This window comes from Sus scrofa, chromosome 3 (assembly GCF_054392235.1).
Source record: "Sus scrofa isolate SSC_HxYL_T2T_F1_AM1 chromosome 3, Sscrofa_HxYL_maternal_Yorkshire_Landrace_v2.0, whole genome shotgun sequence".
Taxonomy (NCBI): Eukaryota; Metazoa; Chordata; class Mammalia; order Artiodactyla; family Suidae; genus Sus; species Sus scrofa.
The window spans coordinates 81,825,931-81,846,079 of NC_139385.1; the positions used below are offsets into that span (position 1 = coordinate 81,825,931).

At 50.8% G+C, this 20,149-nt stretch overlaps 1 protein-coding gene across 5 annotated transcripts in view; it reads left to right on the forward strand.

Annotated features, from left to right (window-relative positions):
* Nucleotides 1–1,319: 1,319 nt before the first annotated feature.
* Nucleotides 1,320–20,149, forward strand: part of RAB11FIP5 (RAB11 family interacting protein 5) — a 41,906-nt gene continuing 23,076 nt past the window's right edge. For 3 of the 5 annotated variants that reach the window (XM_013996029.3, XM_005662467.4, XM_003354775.5), the window contains exon 1: nt 1,320–1,929. In XM_013996029.3, the coding sequence (XP_013851483.3) occupies nt 1,499–1,929 (431 nt within the window). In that variant the 5' untranslated portion in view covers nt 1,320–1,498. Of the gene's footprint in view, nt 2,110–20,149 lie in introns of all 5 variants that reach the window. The other 2 variants (XM_085018908.1, XM_085018909.1) reach the window with 1 other exon arrangement.

Consider the following 20,149-nt stretch of genomic DNA (forward strand, 5'->3'; position numbering starts at 1 on the left):
ATAGCTGTGTAAGCATTTTGTGTAGACATATGGAGGCAACCACCAGGCCTGAAATACAAATGACTGTAAGTGGTTATCCCTGGAGTGAGGGGTAGAGAGGGAGTTTTTTGCTTTTCATCATAAGCCTTTCTGTCCTGATTTTTTAAAAAAATCTGTATGTTATATGTTATTTTAAAAACATTACTTTTAATATAGGCTCTGAAAGTTAAAAAAAAAAAAAAAAAAAGCACAAATTTTCCCACCTCTGGCAGCTACGGATCTTGAGCAGGTTACTTTCTCTAAGCTGCAACTTTATCTTCTCGAAAATATGGATAAAATCCATACTCACCCCCAGAGTTGCTTTGGGTGTAAAATGAGGTACAGTATATAAAGCACACGAACCAGCCAGCACTGGCTGAAATTCAGGATCTGTGATTATTAACCATCGTTATCATTCTTACCAATAAACCAAGCGCAAGCAACACCCGCGGCTCTGCACATAGTAGGCGCTTAATAAGTGCCTACTTACACCCCCACCAGAGCCTAGAATTTCTGCCAACTCGTGACGCACGAGCCCCAGCGCTCCGGGTGAAAGCTTAAATATTGATGTGGTTAGTCATTTATTCATCACTCTGCTCTGCGCCGCAGTGTCCGCCGAGGGCGAGCCCAGCTTCGTGGACTCCCGCGCCGGGTTCTGGCCGCCTTTGGCGCGGGGAGGTGGGAGACAGCGGCAGCTCATCCGCTTTCAGGTTTCTGACGCGGGGCCATCATGTGGCGTAGCGGGAACCGCTTCTGGTTCCATCGGGCATCTTTCCCCGAAAGGGCAGGCTGGAAGAGGGAGAGAGCCACTCGAGTTGAGAGGGGCATCCCGGGTCCGCAACACGCCCACTAGCCAGCGTCAAGGGGATGACTATCCCGGGAGGGGCGGGGCAGTTTGAGGGCGAGGGCTTTCCGGAGCTTGGACGTCTTGAAGGAAGAGTGGGGATTGGCCAGGAGACGCGGAGCGGGCATTTCATACCCCGCTGAGGGTGCAGCGGAGCCCCCAGGCGAGGCAGGGTTTCCCTGGCGCCCCCAGTAGGGGGCGGGACCAACGCCGGAGCTCCGCCCCGCTCTCTGCGGAGGCCGCGCGCCCCGCCCCCGGTTCGCAAAGCGCCCCGCGGCCCTCCAGCTCCTGGAGGGTCTGCGGCTGCGGGGCGAGGGCGTGGTGGTCCGTGTCCCCCAGCTCTGCCGCACCGCCGCGCGGGTCCTGGTCCGAGTCGCGAGTCGCGGGTCACCGGCCGCTGGGCGGGGCGGGAGGCGGGGCGCTGACGTCGCGGCGCGGCCGGCTGCCAGGGAGGCGGGGAGGCGGCGGCCGGCTCGGCCCAGCCTAGCCCGCAGCTGCAGCGGCGGCCGGGTGTGAGGGCGGCAGCGGCGCTTGGAGCCGGCTCCTCACTGCCCTCTGCCGCTGCCCAGTTTCTCATTTTGTCCGGGTGTCTACGCCGGGTTCGGTCAGTCCTCGCTCGCCGCCGCTTCCCCCGCCATGGCCCTGGTGCGGGGCGCCGAGCCGGCGGCGGGGCCCTCCCGCTGGCTACCCACGCACGTCCAGGTGACGGTGCTGCGGGCCCGCGGGCTGCGGGGCAAGAGCTCGGGCGCGGGCAGCACCAGCGACGCGTACACGGTGATCCAGGTGGGCCGCGAGAAGTACAGTACGTCGGTGGTGGAGAAGACGCCGGGCTGCCCCGAGTGGCGCGAGGAATGCTCCTTCGAGCTGCCGCCCGGCGCCCTGGACGGCCTTCTGCGGGCGCAGGAGGCGGACGCGGGCCCAGCGCCCTGGGCCACGGGCTCTGCAGCCGCCTGCCAGCTGGTACTCACCACCATGCACCGCTCGCTCATCGGCGTCGACAAGTTCCTAGGCCAGGCCACGGTGGCGCTGGACGAGGTCTTCGGCGCAGGCCGCGCCCAGCACACTCAGTGAGTGAGGGGCGCGGGGACGCGGAAACGGTTAAAGGCCTCGCCGGGCGGGGCTGGAGGACGCAGGACCCCGAATCTCTGCCCGGGCGGTGCGCCCTTCTGCCTCGCGCTCAAGGGCGTGAACGGACAAGTTGATTCTTCGCATATCCGGGTCCCCATGAGATCGCCAAATTTGCGCTGGTCAGTGCTTGGCCCCTGGTGGGTCCTTGAGAGGCCTGGGGTAGGTGAGAATGGTGGTCTACTGTTAGGGGTAGATTGCCAAGTAAAGTTAGGAGTGGAATCCAGAGATGCGTGGACTGCGGGAACCTCAAGGAGGATCTTGGGGCCATTCCTAGGGCCTATGGGCTTGTCTCACTTTCCTGGAAGGGGAGGCGAATTGCCTGTTCCAAGCCAGGCCCGCAGGGGAGCGGAGAGGCACTGCCTCGCCCTGTGGGGGAAGGAAGGTGCTGTGTTGTCCTGGAGGGCGAGATTGAACGGAAGCGCCCCACCAGATCTAGAGACTGCAGAGGGCATCTGCATCTTGCCTGGTACTTGGATGCCCTCTGCTGCTTAGAGACGCCCTCTTGTCTGGCCCTCTGTGTCCCCGTCTGAGAGCAGGAGAACCTCTAAGGAAAGGGAGGAAACCCTTTAGTCGGTTTCAAGCCTCCTGTTGGAGGTGGAGCAGCCTGTGGTTCATGCACAGCAGGAGGTCATCGCCCAGTCACGTTTACCTAGAAGGGCCAGTGGGTTTACCAGTAGGTTTTTAAAAAAATCATTTATTTTGGCAGCGTTTAACTTTCCCTGTGTTAAGATCAAGGCTTCAGACTTGGAGCCTCATTTCCTGTTTTGGGCTTGGGCAGGTTCTGGAAGCCAGTCCCCAGGGCTGACAACCTGCTGTGGATCACTCAAGTGGTTAACTGAGGTGACACCACCCCTAGACCCTGTGGGGCCCTCGATAGGGAGGGTAAGGGGTTGGAAGCAGGAGTGTACCCAGTGTGTGTAGTGGTGCTGGAAAGGTTTGCCCAAGGCATTCAGCTGAGTAAATCTAGGAAGCTTTGCTGGAGAAGGACGAGCCTGCTACAGACCCAAATGAAAGCAGGATTGGGATAGAAAAGGATCTGTCTGACCTTGAACATTTAAAAAATGTGGGTAGAGAGGGCCTTCATGGCCCTTTGGGGCTGGGGTGGGAAGCAGATTAGCACAGGGCAGGTCCCAGCAGGGCTGTGACCTAGCTCCCTCTTCCCCTCCCCTGGCCTTCTCTCCTTCCCTCATGACTTGCTATTTGGTTGCTGGGTGTGGGATCCTGTGGTGTAGTTTGGCCCTTGTTTTGTTTTTTCCTCTTCTTTTCTGTCCTTTCCCTCCTGCCTGGCTCAGGGAGCCCAAGGAAGTTGCGGGTGGGCAGAAGGCTCTCCTCTGGCTCTCTTAGCCCTTTTTCCAAAGAGCCTCCTGTTCTCAATTTCATTCCACCCCTGTCTTTCCCAGTCCTTGAATCTCCATCTCTCAGCTAATCTGAGCAGGCTGGCAAATAACACATCTGGGGCAGGGAGCAGGGGGAGGGGGAGACTAGAGGGGAGGCAAGAGGGGGACTGGGGGGCAAACAAAAAATGTCTTTAGACTTGTGGGGAAGGGCTTCTGTGAGGTCATTGACTTGCAGGATTGGGGGGAGGGTGTGGATTTTTTTCAGTTCCTGCTCTTGCTTTCCTCTGGGCTCTGCATCTTCCTTAACTGAGCCGTCTGCCTGAAGGCCCATGTGCGCCTGTTTTCAGCCAAGGACAGTCCCTCTTGGAGAATTTGACTTAGCACCCCTTGATCTGAATGGGAGCCTTAATTTACTTTATAGAAGTCATGTTTTCCACCAGGATCTTTCCACACCCACCTAGCTGCCTTTCCTCTGATGCACTGACCTGGGTTATTTATAGAAACTGGAGGGGGCAGGAGGAGGGGGACTTGTGGTGGGCAGCAGAAAAATCTATGAAATCAGCCTGATCCTTTAGTTTACTGGACATGGCCACTGATAGAGGGTGAGGGCTGCTGCCCCGCTCTGGTCTGCACCTTCCGCCTCTGGCTCTAATGGCCACTCTTGGTGGCCTTTCCTGGAGCACCTTGGCCTGAGCTGCTCAGACAGTGAGTCTGCACATTTTCCAGTGGGGAGAGGACTGGGGTGTGCCCTCCTCAGCTTTGGATAGTGGTGGCAAAGAACAGTACCCACTCTTTAACTCCAGGAACCAGCTGTCGTGGTCTCAGGGAGAGCAGATGACAGCAGTGAGTTGCCAAGACTGAACTGGGGAAAGGCAGTCTCCTGGTTAAGAAGAGGGGCCTGGTGGAGTTGAAGGTTCCCTTCCCACACCTGCCGCCTTGTGGCCAGTCATGTAATCCCTTTGTTCCTCAGTTTTCTCATCTGTAAAATGGGTCTAATTTATACCTTCACAAGGATGATGTAAGGGATGAAATGAGTATGCAGTTAAAAGACCTAGTGTGGTTCCTGGGCATGGTTGATGGTCAGCGAACAGCAGATGGAGGGAGGTTTTGGTAGCTGGTCGCTATGGCTGGGGGATGTCCCTTGTTCTAGAGGAGCCTATCTCATGTGATGGGAGCCTGAGAAAGCCCCAGGTCTGTGGGTGGCCCAGGTACTCACAGAAGTATGAGAGTTCCTGATGAAGTGAGCTGGCTCTTCACAGCCATCCACCATTCTCTTTGCTGCTGGAGGTTGGAGAATGGAGGCTGTCTTGGGAGACCTCTGTAGTTCTGAAGCCAGGCTCGGGTCAGCTTGCAGCTCTGCAGCTCCCTCTGGGGCAGGGCAGCATAGTGTTAAAGAACATGGAGACGGAGGTTTCATTCTCAGCTGGATCATTCACTAGCAGGCAAGTTACTTAACCTGTCTCCTTGTTTTTAAGAAGGCCAGGCATGATAACAACCATAGCGTTGTACAAATGAAATAAGACAGCATCTGTAAAAGCTTTAGTATCATTCCAGACACACGGCAAGCTTTTCCAAGTGTTGAGTTACTCTCAGGGTCCTCCGCATGTGATGATGGGGGCTGGGGTGCTAGGTGCCTCAACAGCCCCTGAAGCTCCTTTGTCAGTAGGGTGCTCTTTGAGGTGTGGGATTTCTGGAGGCTTCCAACTGATTGAAGAGAAAATTGTCAAAGCAGAATTTACTATAACATACAAAGAAACTGATTATAATCCTTTCTCCTCAGTAAAACCATACATATGGATCATTATGGGTCTAAAAGTCCCAAGAGATGCTTCTTTAGCTTCTGAGATGTATCCTTTCTGGTTTTTACCCCAGCACCATCCCTAGTACTCCCCAGTGGGTGCTCTGTATGGAGTAAAACAGTCTCTTCTGTAAAGAGTCCCCCATCCTGGCCTGTTGGATGGATGGTTAGAGTCTGGCCCCTGGGTAAGGCCAAGTCTTGGGTTAAAAAAAAAATATCTATGGACAGGCTGCAACTGTAGCTCCTTGGGAGGATCTTTCAGCCCTGTTCAGACCTGTGCCATTGATTTTATGGGGGCCTCTGGGCGGCCTGTGGCCCAGGAGGACTTAGGTTAGAGACAGTCACCCGAGTCCTCCACGAAGAAGGTGGGTTTGGGGCATGGTCTCTGAGGGCCTCCACGTGGCCTGTGTGTTAGTGTTGTAGGTAGCCTCTCTGCTGGTTTCCAGCTGTGACTGCTCCTCAGGAAGCAGCTGAGGCCACGAGGGTCCTCGGCTCTGGCTCCTGCTGCAACCCCAGGCCTGGGGGTGGAGGCCTGCGGGGCTGCTGGGGACGTCTGCTCTGGCTGCCAGGAAGGGTGTGGCTGTACTTAAAAGCCCATAAGGACGCAGGAGGCTCCATCTCCCTGAGTTATGGGGTGGTTTTTATTTGGGGTTGCTGGGGTGGCAGCGTCTGGGGGAGTGGGGAAGGCTAGGAAGTCAGCCTGGGCGGCTCCTCCTGGCCAGCATGGCAGCTTCCCCTTCCTCCCGCATCTGGCCCCGTTCTCCCCTCCCTGCAGGCAGCCAGGGATGGGCGGCGACCTTGAGAGCTGCCCCTTTCTTTTCTCGGGGGCTGCCTGCCCTCTTGTTCTTGCTGCCACCCTAGTATTGTGATGCTAAACGGCTGGTCTGGCCTCGGCCAGATGTTTCCCTTGCCTTCCCACCCTGGGCAGGGACAGATAATCAACACAATGACGGGAGCTCACTGTGCTCTCTGGGAATCAGTACCCTTTTTTTTTTTCCTGTGCAGGGCCAGTCCTCCGCAAAATGGTGTGGTCATCAAGACGCCCTGCCCTTCCCCACAGCCAAGTAATAAACAGAAGTCCCCAGTGTGAGTCTGTCATGCACCTGGCAGTTCTGTCAAGGAAGAGTCTGAGGGTTTCGCTCGTACTGAGCTGGCCGAGGCTCCTTTAGGTTCTTTCCTTCCTGGGCTCGCAGGTCTTGCCGAGGCCCGTGGTTGTAGGGTGGGCTCAGGTCTCTCCTCAGGGAGCATAATAAGCAAGCTCGGCTCCCAGGAGGCAGCGCTGCAGAGCTGCTGGGAGGGCTTTAACCTTCAGCAGACCCCGGGAGAGGGAGGGGAAGCACAACCCTTCATCACGGAATTCTAAGGTCAGAGCCCCGAGGAGTGCTTAGAAGTGCGGAAATTGAGGCTGGGGAGGGACTGTGACAGGCTCTCCGCCACTCAGCAATTAGGGAGGTGGGGCTCCCTGTGGTTCCTCTTAGGCCCTGGCAGCCTGAAGAGCTGTAGAATGGAGAAGAGATGGCATTTGGGGCCCTGAGCGTACATCACAAGGTTTCTGTTGAGAGTGCCTGGGGAGCTTTTAGGGAGAGAGGGACTTTTCAGCTGGGCTGGGAGAGGAGGCCCTGGGGCTTATCTGAGACCTGCAGAAACAGTCTAATCCACAGGCCTTTCTGCCTGGGCACAGGCCGAGGGGGGCCACAGGTTGGGTGGGGGGCTCAAAGGAGGGGAGAACACGGGCACCCCAGCCTGCATGCCCAGAGGGTGCAGTCTTATTAGGAGGATGGGCCCCCACATTTGGAGGAAGGGCCACAGCAGGTGCCATGTTTGGGGGCCTAGCCAGGGAGCTAGGGAGGTGTCCAGAGCAGACAGAATTGCTGGGCTCAGCTCCAGTCAGGGAAGGCCTCCTTAGGGAGGGGGACGTACACCAGGCCCATCAGCCTGGCCATCAGAGATCCCTTCTGCCACCCCACTTCTCTGAGTTCCCGTACCAATAGCGGGTAGCACTGTTTCCGAGCATTGTCATTAGTGTATTGATCTAGCATGCCGTTTATTAAGCCCGAAAGGTGCTGGCACTGTACTTGGGACTTGACTTACATACACTTATGGCAACCCCTAGATGTAGGTATGTTACCGTGGTTAACAAGTGAGGAAACTGAGGGCAGAGAGGTGAGATGACCTTCCCCTCCCTCCTCCCTCCCTCCTTCTTCCCTCCCTCCCTCCTTTCCTTCCTCCCTTCCCCTCCCTCCTTCCTTCCTTCCTTCCTTCCTTCCTTCCTTTCTTCCTTTCTTCCTTTCTTCCTTTCTTTCTTTTTTCTTTTAGGGCCACACATGCAGCATGTGGAATTCCCAGGCTAGGGGTCGAATTGGAGCTGCAGCTGCTGACCTACACCACAGCTCACAGCAATGCCCAATCCTTACCCCACTCAGCGAGGCCAGGGATCGAACCCGCAACCTCATGGTTCCTAGTTGGGTTCGTGACTGCTGAGCCACAGCAGGAACTCCCATTTTTCTAAAGGCAAGCAGCACATGGCAGTTAGGATTGTACCCAGACAGCCTGGCTCCAGATCCTGGGCTCTTTGCTGCCACGCTGTCCCGCCCACCTGAGTCTTCCCCGTGTCTCCCATGGTTCAGCTTTGCCTGGAACCCGGTGCTTAGCAGCTGGCCTCCTGAGGGTTCCTCCCTCCTCCCCAAAGCCAATCTCTGTGGTTAGCCTTGGGGGCTCGCTCCATAAGCATAACTGCTTCTCCTGTGTGTGACCTTGGCTGATTGAGGGAAGTGCATTTAGTCATCAGCTCCATGTCTGCTCTTATCTGTCTTAGGGGATGGAGTACTTGCAACATGCTGGGTACTTTGGGAAGGAGGGTATCACTGCCACTAAACTGTCTCTCAGGAGCCGGGGGAGGCTTGGAAATCTCTCCCCTGGTCTCTGGGCACCCTCCCGCCACTCCCGCCCCAGGGAGATTTGCTCCCATTGGCTTGTGCATTGTAGCAGGGCTTGGGAGCCTCAGCAGATACGAGACTCCTTGACCTTTCCCAAGAAATCACATGCGCGTTTTACTGCGACAGAACACTGAGCCATCCTACAGTCCCATAGCGGTGTGCTTTTCTCTCTTTCTTTTGTTTGACATCTAGGGAGCACTTACTCGGCCACCACTGTGCCTAGGTCAGGGCTTTGGAGGAAATAATAGAAAGAAAATAAATAGCTAGCCCTTTCCTTAGAAGGGTGAAAATATGTTTGAGGTGGAATTTAACCCAAGAAGGATGATACGCAAAGTATGAGGAAGGGAAGGAATGGGTTGGAAGAAGGGCCAGGTCACTAGGGTTGGATGATCAGGGTGGGCTTCCTGTAGGAGGCAGGACCTTGAATGCCACGCTGGGGTGCAGTGGGGGCTGAGTGAGTTTCTGGGAGGGAGACTGGCCCTGGGGAAGGGAAGGTAAGTGTGGTGGGGCTGGGCCAGGAGAGGGAGTGGAGGGGAGCCAAGCTTAGTTTCCTATGTGCCTCTCTCAGCAAAACAGGCCTGACTTGCTTCACTTGTTTATTTTTGAATAGTTCACCTGGTTCAAAACTCTAAAGATACAGAGGGTACACAGCGAAGAATCTCCCTTGCCCCAGCCTCGAGTCACCCAGCCGCTCTCTTCAGAGGCAGACAGCATTAGCAGTTCTTGCATGCTCTGAAAAGCAAGTGCATTACCGATTGTCTTCTCCCCTCCCTCTTTGTTCGCCTTCTTCACACACACACACACACACACACACACACACACACACACACACACACACGTCTGTGCCTGCTGTCAGTCTCCCTTTCCCACATAGGATGTTATTGCTTGTTTCCACCTGCTCTGAGCCTGGACTGAGCCCCTGGCCCGAGGACAGCCGCTGCATAGTTTTGTCCTCCGTGACTCAAGACTCCTGTTTGGGGTCAATGTGGGCTTAGGAGCAAACTGGGGAGGGGGCTGTAGATGAAGTAGAATTTCTTTCTTTTTTTTTTTTTTTTAGAATTTCTTCCTTATCCCCCCATCTGCCAAAGACTCCCTGGAAGAGGTCCTCCTGCTGGTTTTCTTTTTTCTCCTGAGCAAGGTCATCGCTCTTTGCTCCTGGGTCGCCTCACTCCCGCGGGGCAGATGACAGCCCATAAAAGGCCCCGACAGACAGTAAACCCAAATCTTGCAGTGTGGGTTGGCCTACTTTTCCCAGCGTCACCTCATTTCATTTTTCCCTGAGGGCAGGCAGGGTGACCCCCATTTTTACTGATGCGGAGACTGGGGTCTCAGGCGTGGAATGACCTTTCCAAGGTCAAGCGACTTGCTAGTGGCAGCCAGATTTCTGACCTCCAAGGCCAGTGCTTTTCCCCTACATCATGCTTTCAGCTGTGCGTACTTCCTACTGCTGTGTGGTTAGACTTGTCCCCGAGCAGGCATGGGTCCTCAGCTTCTGTCTGAGGCAGGCTTATAGGGACAGACCTTGGAGTCTCCAGCATGAGGAGGAATGAAGTATTGGTGTCCAGGAGAGTGGGAGCCTGGGCCTGGCCGGGCTCTGAGGTGAGCTGAGCAAGCCATGTCCACAGAGGCAAGGTAACTAATGAAAGGACATTTCTGGGTTCCGAGGAGGACTATCAGTGGCAGCCAGGAGCCAGAGTAAGTGATAAGAATCATCTGGCCTGATAAGAAGCACTGTCTCTCCTGCACTTGAGTCTGGCTTGCAGTTCTGCCGGTGATACCAAATCAGAGGCAGGGTTAGGTCCTGAGTGTTGGGAGCCTAAGGGATTGGCCTGAGGCCCGCACACCTCCTGTGATGGAGTGTGAGGAGGACGGCCGAGGAGGGGCTTTGGCTTTGGAGAGGAGGGTGAGCCTCTGGGGACAAGGCTTTTCCAGCTCTTCAAACTCTGAGTAAGAACAGTTTTAGTTGGCATCTTTCTCTGTACCTAACTGGCTTATTTTATCACCCCCTCCTCTTTAATGGAGGTGAAATGACTGGTTGCAAGCCTCTCTGTAAGTCGGATCTAGGACTAGAACCTGGGTCTCTTGTCTTCCAACCTATTGGGGTTTTTCTATTATTCCCTTAAAATCATTTTTTTTTTTTTCAACTTCTTTTGGGACTGAAGCTAAGCCCTGCCGGTGCCATCACGTTTATCCAGCAGATTGGAAGGTGTTCCATGTATTAGGCCCTGTCCCCAGGTTGTGGGGGATAAAAGGTGAGGAACATTCCATGCCATCAGTAAGCATTGAGAGCACAGGCAGAGTGGCTCTGCCTGAGGGCCACTGCAGGGGACAAAGAGGAGGACTTGGAGGAGGGCGCTCCTAGCCCCTCCTACCTTCCCCATTGCTCCTGTCTTAGTTTAGGCATCTCCTCTGGCCTGTTAGCATAGCTGCTACAGGTTTTTTAAAAGCCGCAACGCCAAGGATGAGAAAGACCTGCTAAGGCACAAGGAGTCGCCTGGGTTGGCCGGCTTGGTGTCAGGCTCTGCTGCCTTACCTGTCTCCCTGATGTCCTGTGCTCTTCCTGCAGCCCAGCAGCCAAGGGTCTTCTCCTTGTGCGCAACGCTGTAGTGCTCTTTCGGGCCTAGAGTGAAGTTGCAGCTCTTGAGTGTGACATCTGGGGCATCCTCCTATCTGCTCCGCAGCACCTTTCTGCCTGTCTTCAACCATCCAGCCCTGGGCATCTGTGTATTCTCTTCTCCCACCTGGACGGTCTCTCTGCCCGCCTCCTAGCCTCCTTCCTGCCCGACATTCAAGGCCACCCTCCCCCCCCCCAATCACCTTCCCTTTGACTTCTCTGTGCATTTCATTTGTGTGTGTTTGTGGTGTTGATCGCCATCCCCCTCTGTTTCTGTGGCTATTTCATTTTCCCAAGATGTAAGCTTGGACACCTGGACACTCCCTTTCTTATTCTGACAGACACTTGGGAAGTGTTTTGAGCCTGACCGAGGCCTCCTCTGGTTGGATGGGGTTTCCCCGGCCAGTTCCCTGTGCCTCTGAGACATTGTGAATGTCGGGATGGGCTGTCAGGATCTCACGTGCCAGGCCTTGTGCTGAAGCTACGATCTGCACAAGGCTCAGGGACGAGACCAGGAGTAGGGCTCAGTTGGAGGCCAAGGAGAAAAAGCCTGTGTCCTGGCCCAAGGTCTCCCCCTGGCCTCCACAGGAAGTTAAGAGAAAGGCACTGTTAGTCTCAAGTGGGATCAGAAGGAGAGTATAGATGAGTCACTGCTCCCTAAATGCTTCAGTACTGTTCCCAACCATCTCTAACAGATGTGGGTGCTTTTTAAAAAACGTGACCGTGAGCCTGTGCCACTCAGACAGAATCAGCAGTTCCTTAATAATCATCCAGTCCGTATCCAGTCCATTGTCGAACTCCCCCCTATCGCTGAACTCTCTTTTCATAGGTGGCTGATGAGTCCGGACCAAACAGGGCCCCCTCCCATACTGCGCCCGGCTGTTAGGTCTCCCATGGTGACAGTTCCCTCTTCCTTTATTTTATACCCTTACCTGATGGAGGAGCTGAGTCACCTGTCCTTGGGAACCTCCCGCGTCGTGGCTGTTGGGCTCCTCAGGGTGCCCTTCACCCTAATTCTGCAGCCCCTGGGCGCTAGTTGCTGGGTCTGGAAGGCCTGCTCCCCAGGCCCTGCCTCCTGCAGGAGTTCTTCTGCTTGGGGAGGCTGGCTCCACTCTTGGCCTCAGGAGGCGCACTTGCTGAGATTACGTGGTGGGTTCTGGACCATTAGTCTGACCTAGCCATTGTGATGTTCTCCAGTCAGCCTTTGTCCTGGTGGTTTTGAGTATCCATTGATGATTGCTGCCTGGGTCTCCAGGTCTGTCTTCTTTACCAGCAAGACTGGCATCAGGAAGAGTTTTAGTTAGTTTTCCCTCTCAACTATTTGGTCCTTCTGCCTAGGAAGGGCACGATGGCACAGTTTACCCAGGAACAGAAGGAAGGGCAATTCTTTGCCATCATTTTTCAATTTGTGGTGACTTTCAAATTCAAAATCCATGATAGTGTGCATGACACCAGTCCTTTACATGGCAGGAGCTTCTTACCAAAGCAGAAATTGCAGGACCTTGTGAACCTGGGGAAAGGGGAACAGGTGAAGGAAGCTTAAGGCCTTTGGAGGGGCAGGTGATTTCATCAGTACAACCTTCCTCGAAGTGGCTGATGACTGGGCTGGAGTAGGAAGGTCGGACAGGAGGTTATGTCCATCAGAATGTTATGGATATATAGCTTGGTCTTTTCTCCTAGAGTTTTCCCCAATAGCTACTCTCCCCCCCCCCCTTTTTTTGGCCACACCTGTGGCATATAAAAATTCTTGGGCCGGGGATTGAATCCACGCCACCTCAGAGACAATGCAGGATCCTTAACCCACTGCTCCTCAGTGGGAACTCCGCCAGCATCTACTTTTTGAGTTTCAGGTCTTCTCCCCTCTGGAACCCTATAGCTCCTCTATTTGTGCTGACTCCCTAGTGGAGCTAGATATGGACAGAGTGGGGCTAGCAAAGAAGTGATCAGTATGTCTTTCCTTCACATTGGTTCTTCACTTTTCCTTCTAGAAGATTCTGCATCCAGTACATTGGTCAGTACAGTTGTCTTCTTAGGGCCTCTCGTCTTCATTTGTCTTAGAGTCAGCTTCGATTCCTACAGCTGTCAACTTTGCAGGTCCCTCATCCCTAGCCCGGTGGTAGCTGTTCCCTAGCCTGAGATAAGGCCTTTCTCTGAAGAGGCCAGGGTGGTGGCCATGCCAGAAAAGAGAAGCTGCAGACCTGGTGGGCCGTAGCCATAGCAGGTAAGGCTCAGGCGAGGACCAGCCTGGGAAAGTTAGACATTGCAGTAATGGGGACATGAGCCAGACAAGCTCCAGGAGCACCTGACTGTTTTTGTTTCTCTGGAGTCACCTTCATTGGCATGCAGGTATTTGAGGGTCAGGCTGAGCACTGTGGCGTGACACTCTGGAGCTAGTTCCCTGCCGCTCTCCAGGCTCTTGCAAGGCCCTCTGGTACCCTAGTGGGACCTGAGGTGCAGTGCTTATCCTCTCCTTTCAGATTTCTGCCCCAGTGCCATGCGTTGGGGCAGGAAGAGGATGAGCCGCCTGTCTGCCGCCTTGCGTCCGCCCTCCTCTAAAGCAGGTGCCTTCACCCTTTTCTTGCCGTGGACCCTTTAGCATCTGGTGGAGCCTGTGGACCCCTTCTCAGAACAAGATCTTTAAATACAAAGTCCACCAGTGATCACTGAAGCACATTTATCAATATAGTAAAACATTTGCTGAAGGAACATGTACCTTATTACTGTATTAAATAAAGCCACCCATTTGTGGTCCAATACAGATATATCCCTGCTTTTTAAAAGTTTGCTTTATGCCACCCCATTTTTACACTACATTTGTACCTGTATTCACTATCCAGAAGGAATCTGAAGAAGAATTTTCCTCTTACAAAAAAAGGCAGAAAATGCAAATAGCACTTAGTGTGTTTTTCAGCAAGCCTTACAGAGGCCGTGCATCCGAGCAGTGAGAGTGGCACCGCTCAGCATCTTTTCCCTGAACTACACTTGGCATCTCATATTAGGTCCCTGCCTTAGCTTTGAACCGTGTCTGTAAACACTGGTGCTTTATCTCAATTTATTTTGAGCATCCATTAGCAAGATGCGTCCTAAGGTAATTGCTTCTTCACTTTGTGCCATTTCAGTTTAGGAAAGGGTCTACAAGAATGCTGTGCTTTTAGATAGTGGGGGAAGCCTAGAACTTTAAAGTTCAAAGTCGTGATGAATGTAAACACTATTTTGTGACACTTGCCACAACTGTGATGTGATACGAAAATATCTGGTTTCTCTTGGTGAACATTCATCTTGCCGCTCTACTACTGCTGTTGCAAAAATTCATAATCGGAAGAAATGTTAAATTTCCGTTAAAAATTAGGGGAAATAAAGATGTAATTTTTCTACTGTTTAACACATTCCCTGCTTTAGAGAAATTCCTTGGGTGGGGATGGACATGAGGGTTTCTGAGCCTGGATATGTGTGTGTGCACTTGCAGAGGGAGGCAGTCTAGTGCAGTGATCGAAGTTGGGGGCTCTAAAGCCTGAGTTCAAATCCTGGTTCCCCGATATACTAAAAAAAAAGCATGTGACTTAACCCAGTAGATTTTTCTGTGCCCTAGCGCTTGCATCTGCAAAAATTTATAAGAGCCGACACTTGTGTGGCACTTCCTGTGTGCCAGGCCTTGTTCTGAGTTCTCTGCACATAATCCAGTTAATCATCAGAGTGATCTTGTGAGCGGAGCTGACATTCATTACCCCCACTCTTATAAATAGGTGCAGAAATGTGTAGAGAGATTGTGTGATCTGCCCAAGGTCATGCAGCTGGTATGTGGTGGGCTGGGACTTATACCAGGGAGCCTGGCTCCAGAGTCCATGCTGGTAGCCACACTTAGGTCCTCCTCCATTTGCCCCACTGGGCTGTTACGAGGAGTATTAGGATCAGACTTGGTCTGCTGAGTGCTTCGGATAGTGCTCATATGCAGTGAATGCTAGTTATTAATGGTGATAAGATTTATGGCCTAGTGATGAGCTACAGTGAGATCAACACCCAACCTCCATTCAGGAAGTGGGAACTTCCCAGACTGGTTGGTATGTTCTCTCAGGGAAGTTAAAGAGATTCTTAGCTCAGAGATAGGAGATGAAGGCTTCAGGGTTAAGGAAGGTCCCCTGTTGAAACTGCCCAACTGCATCAACCCTGGCACATGGCTTCTCCCTCAGGGGACTCTTGTTGGGGACAGGAGTGCAGGGGACAGTCTCTTTGCTCTGGGAGCTTCTGGTTTCATGGCTAATACCTGTGGGTTTGTGATGATAGAAACATTACACAGTTGTTCAGTTGTGAACCAAGACAAACAAGTTCCTAAGTTAATTCATGGATTAATTTGTTAGTTCATTGAAAAAATATTTGTGTCCAGTATTTATTTAAAGTCTGGTGACGTAGAGATGAGCTGAATAAAGTTGCTGCCTATAGACCAGGGGAAGACACACATTAAACAGGCATGTGTACATATATTATTTACTATGTGGATACAAGTGTGTACACACACACACACACCCATGTCAAGTAGTGTTACGTATGCTAAAGAAATAACATGGAGTAAGGGCAGTTGTAGTTGGGGTACTCAGGGAAGAATGAGGGGGTTTAGATGAACTGAGACCTAATGAGAGTGAATGAACTGCGGTCTGAAAATCTGGGCCTATGCCCTGGGCAGAGGGAAAAGCAAGAGTAGTGGCCTGAGGTGGGGACACACTGAGGGCTAGTGTGGGATGAGAGATGCAGAGACTCAGAAGACCCAAAAGATGAGTCCTTTCTGCCAGGCTGAGGAGTGGGGTGTGCTGCGCTTCAGTCTCACCTACCTGCTGGGTGCAGCATGGATGGCAGGAGGCAGGGAGGCAGGAAATTGTAACTTTTGGCTTGAGGTAGTGGTGGAATATACCATAGGGTGACAGTATTGAGAAGGGTTGAATTCTGGTGTAGGTAGAACCAACTGAATTCAAAGTTTAGATGTGGGCTGTGAGGGGGAAAGAGAGACAAGGATAGTTTCCGGGTTTGGAGGTTCAGGAAGGCACCATTATTTGGGTCATAAGCTGAGCTTTGGACAAATTATTTTGCTGAACCAAACTTGAGTTGGCTTGTCTGATGTGCAGCAAAGCCAATCTACTGACATTGGGTTGTGGTGAAGGAAAGTACAGTGTTTCTTTGCAGGGTGCCAAGCAAAGAGAACAGGCAGTTCATGCTCAAAAGACCTGAACTCCCTGATGGCTTTCAGGCAAGGGTTTTTGTTTTTGTTTTTGTTTTGTATTTTTAGGGCTGCATTCATGGCATATGGAGGTTCCCAGGCCAGGTAGGCCTCCAGCCTATACCACAGCCACAGCAACACCAGATCCAAGCCACGTCTTTGATCTACACCACAGTTGATGGTAATGCCGGATCCTTAACCCACTGAGCGTGTGCAGGGATTGAATTTGTGTCCTCATGGTTACCAGTCAGATTCACTTCCACTGAGCCATGATGAGAACTCCCAAGCAAGGGTTTTTAAAGACAGTCTTAGGGGAGAGGGACATAGGATGCCTGATCAGCTCATGGACCTTCTTCTGGTTGGTTGGCAGTGAGCTAACAGGGTGAGGTTTTGGGAATTTCAATCACCAACCTTCTGGTTCCAACCAGTCTGGGGTCTGCATGCTGTGGTTATTGTGTAGTCACCATCCTATACCAGGTGGCAATGGTCCTTAGTTTCTGCAGAGTGACTTGAAGATAGGCATCAGACTGTTAATCTACATCCCTTCAGGAAGAACTCCTGAAGTCCTGTGATTCTGCTGTTCTAATCATTAACTGCTTGAGTCTGCTCTTTGGAACTCAGGGAAGGTCTAGGAGACTAAAGCCTTTTTTTTTTTTTTCCCCATACAAATAAGAAGCAGGGGACATGGAGGGGCTTTTGTGCCTGGGAAGTCCCTGCAGGATCCTCCTTGGTTTAGTTTCCTCTTTTCTGTGATACTTTTCAATCCTGGGGGGAATAGGGTGGGACAAGGAAGGGAATAAAGTTTTGGAGAGAGAGAGGTTAATTATAAACTTGGCAGGGGAACTCAGTTTTAAGGGGACTTTGTTTCAATCCCCGCTCATGTTTTAGCTTTATATAAACCTTTGAGGGAATGGGGAGATGACTTCTTTGGCTACTTCCTGCTAAGAAGGGGTGTAGTCCTGCCTTGGTCTGGGGAATGGATGCTTGAGTTGGAAATATTCCTGAGCTTCAGGTCTTGGATCTGGGTCTTGTATGATTAAGGTCTTAGTCTCCTGGTCCACTATTTTGGTGCAACAGACCCAGTTACAAATAGGAGGAAGAATGACGACCCAAACTTTAATAATAAACATTGGAAAACAGAGTTCATTCCTTGAGGAATTCAGGAGAATAATTCTGAAAACCTGTCTGGATTTGGTACTTCTGTTGAGACTTGTCATAGCCAGGTAGCCTAGCCACTTGCCTAATTTTATCAAAGTAGGTTTCAACTTCAGATGTGGTATTAATATATACATAACAGGAGCTATTGGCCACTACACATGTCTCCTTTTTCTGCTAACATCTAATCTAAAATGATTTTTATTGTATAGTACTATTCTGGCCAAAGAATCTAGTGTTTTCTTCTAGGACACTATGACTTGAACTGTCTCATTTGTTTCTGTTCCCAAAGTAAGAAAAAATTTAATAATTACAAGAGAAGACCTTGAGACTGTAAGATTGCATTTGGCAGCTGCTAGCAGATATTGTTTTTGAGAACTGCTAGTGGTGTCCTTGAGTCTGATATAGTTGAGAAAATTCAAGGTCTCTAATGCAAGAATGTGTCTAAAACCAAGTCCAGTGGTCTCCCAGCTCTGTTTTGGATGCCTGAACCTTGGTTACTCTATTTTGATTTTTAAATGAATTCCTTTCTTTAATAGTTAAAACAGGTGTACCATGCACGTTTGATAGGCCACAGGCTGTTTTGGTTAGCACAAAGTTCAAGTTAAATCATGTATTAACCAAAATGACTTGCTCAAACCTCAATACATGAAAATTTCTTCTATCGTTTACTTTTTTTTCTTTTTCTTTTTAAAAAGCGTTGCACCTACAGCATAGGGAAGTTCCCAGGATAGGAGTTGAATTGGAGCTACAGCTGCCAGCCTACACCACAGCCCCAGCAACGTGGGATCTGAGCTGCCTCTGCGACCTACACCACAGCTCATGGCAATGCCGGATCCCCCGACCCACTGAGCAAGGTCAGGGATTAAACCCGCATCCTCATGGATACTAGTTGGATTCATTTTTGCTGTGCCACAATAGGAACTCCCTATCATTTACCCTTTTGATTGCACATCTCTCAATAGTTCAAAATATTTGTCCTTTGATGCCAGAGTGGTTGCTGCCTGCCCTGGGTGCGTCATGTCCCTCAGTGCTAGGCCACCTTTTTGTTTATACATATCTGTCTATCCATGTTGGGGAAAATAAATCAGACATAGTGAACAAGCTCAGAGGTATGCTAATGGGGAAACATTTTAGAGGCTATACATTTTATCAGGTATACCAAATTGTCACACAAGCATTGTACATGTGGTTTTAGTAGTAGACTAAAAGCAAGCGGTGATACATGTCATAAGTAGTTATTTTCTATGACAACTTTACGCTAGAGAATTTTCTTTCCATTCTAAACATTGGAGTCAATAGTATGGTTAGAAGTAAAACAATAAATTTCAGTGTTGATAATAAGGAAATAAGCATTTGGTAGACAGTTCAATTGAATTAGTAGGTAGGGTCTTAATAGGGCTGGTCGGGATTCTTGGGTCAGCTGTCTACCACTGGGATTGTCATCTTCTCATCTAGATGTTAGCGTCATTTAGGGTCAGCTGTCCTTTTGTTGCCGAAACTTGGCCTCTCTCTGCCATTGCCGGATAGAAAAGTGGAGACAGAGTTTTGGGTGAAGGAGAAAAAGATAGCTTTATTGCTTTGCCAGGCAAAGGGGGCCACAGCAGGCTAATGCCTTAAAGACTGTGCCCCCTTTGGAAGGGAGTAGGTGGAGGTTTTATAGTTTGGGGAGTGGGAAATAAGGCCCCAGATAGGGATGGGGTAGAGGCAAGCTTGTATTGTCTTTCAAAGCTGGTGTTTAGTGGCCCCAGGAGTGGTTCTGGGGGTCCCCTTTCTTCCCAGAATGAAGAATGCTTCATCAAATAGTTCTTCCAGTTGTTGGGGGTTTCAGATCCACAGAAAGCCTCAAAGATATTGTTATGTATATTCCTTAAGGGGGAACCAGGACCCTGCCCCAAGGCTGCACTATTGTTTCCTGACTGCTCCTCCCTGGTCTCTGCATCCCCTCCCTTCCCTGATTAGCAGCTTCCCTTTGGAACTCGGGGAAGGTCTTGGAGGCTAAAGCTTATTCCCTAAAAACAAGAAATGGGGGATACAGAAAGGTTTGTGTGCCCAGGAGCCTCACAGGACACCAGTTCAGTTACACTTTCTTTTGACAAGCCCGGTGCCGGTGGAAAACAGGAATCAAGAGTCAAGTCTCTTTAAGTTTTGCTGCACAAGAGTTAGTTAAGAGTACCTAAGGGTCCTTTTACTTAGGTTGGAAATAATCTTTTAAATGAGGCATTTTCCAGTATGCATAATCCCCTGGTTATATAGGTCGTGGGGCATGTGCTCTTTATCTAAAGACAGATTACCGGGATAAGCTTTAGAAATAAAGTTAGGGTGTTCTTTTAATAGTTAAGGTAATTTTACAATAATATAACAACAAGAAGCTAGCTGGGAAGCGAATGTTAGGAGGTAAATACAGACCCTAATTAACAAAATTTGAATTTAATATCCACTGAAATACAATCTTTTGTCTCTCTAAAGTTATCCTCTTTTCTACCAAATATAGTCAAATTAAGACTAGCTTGTTTGCAAAATGTTTAGTTAATTATTACATAGGCTCTTTTTTTTTTTTTTTTTTTTTTTTCATTTTAGGCCCCACCTACACCATATGGAAGTTCCCAGGCTAAGGGTTGAATCAGAGCTATAGCTGCTGGCCGGAGCCACAGCCACAATGACACAGGATCTGAGCCACAGCTTTGACCTATATATACCACAGCTTACTTTGCTGTATAGTAGAAATTGACAGAACACTGTAAACCAACTTTAATGGAAAAGATAAAAAAACATTTAAAAAATTTAAAAGAAAAAGTCTTAAAACACAGTCAAATAGGAGCATAGGTTACTGTGAAACAATCCTGATTCACTTTAACCAAAGTGACAATAAAAAATTTCAAAGGCACATACAGAAAGTTATAATCAGTTCACTTAAAAGGTGAAGAAACTCACAGCCTGTTATCAAAAGCAGCTCAAGGGAGTTTGCATAGTGGCTCAGAGGAAATGAATCCGATTAGTATCCATGAGGACAGGGGTTCAGTCCCTGACCCTGCTCAGTGGGTTAAAGGATCCAGCATTGCTGTGAGCTCTGGTGTAGGCCACAGATGTGGCTTGGATCCTGTGTGGTTGTG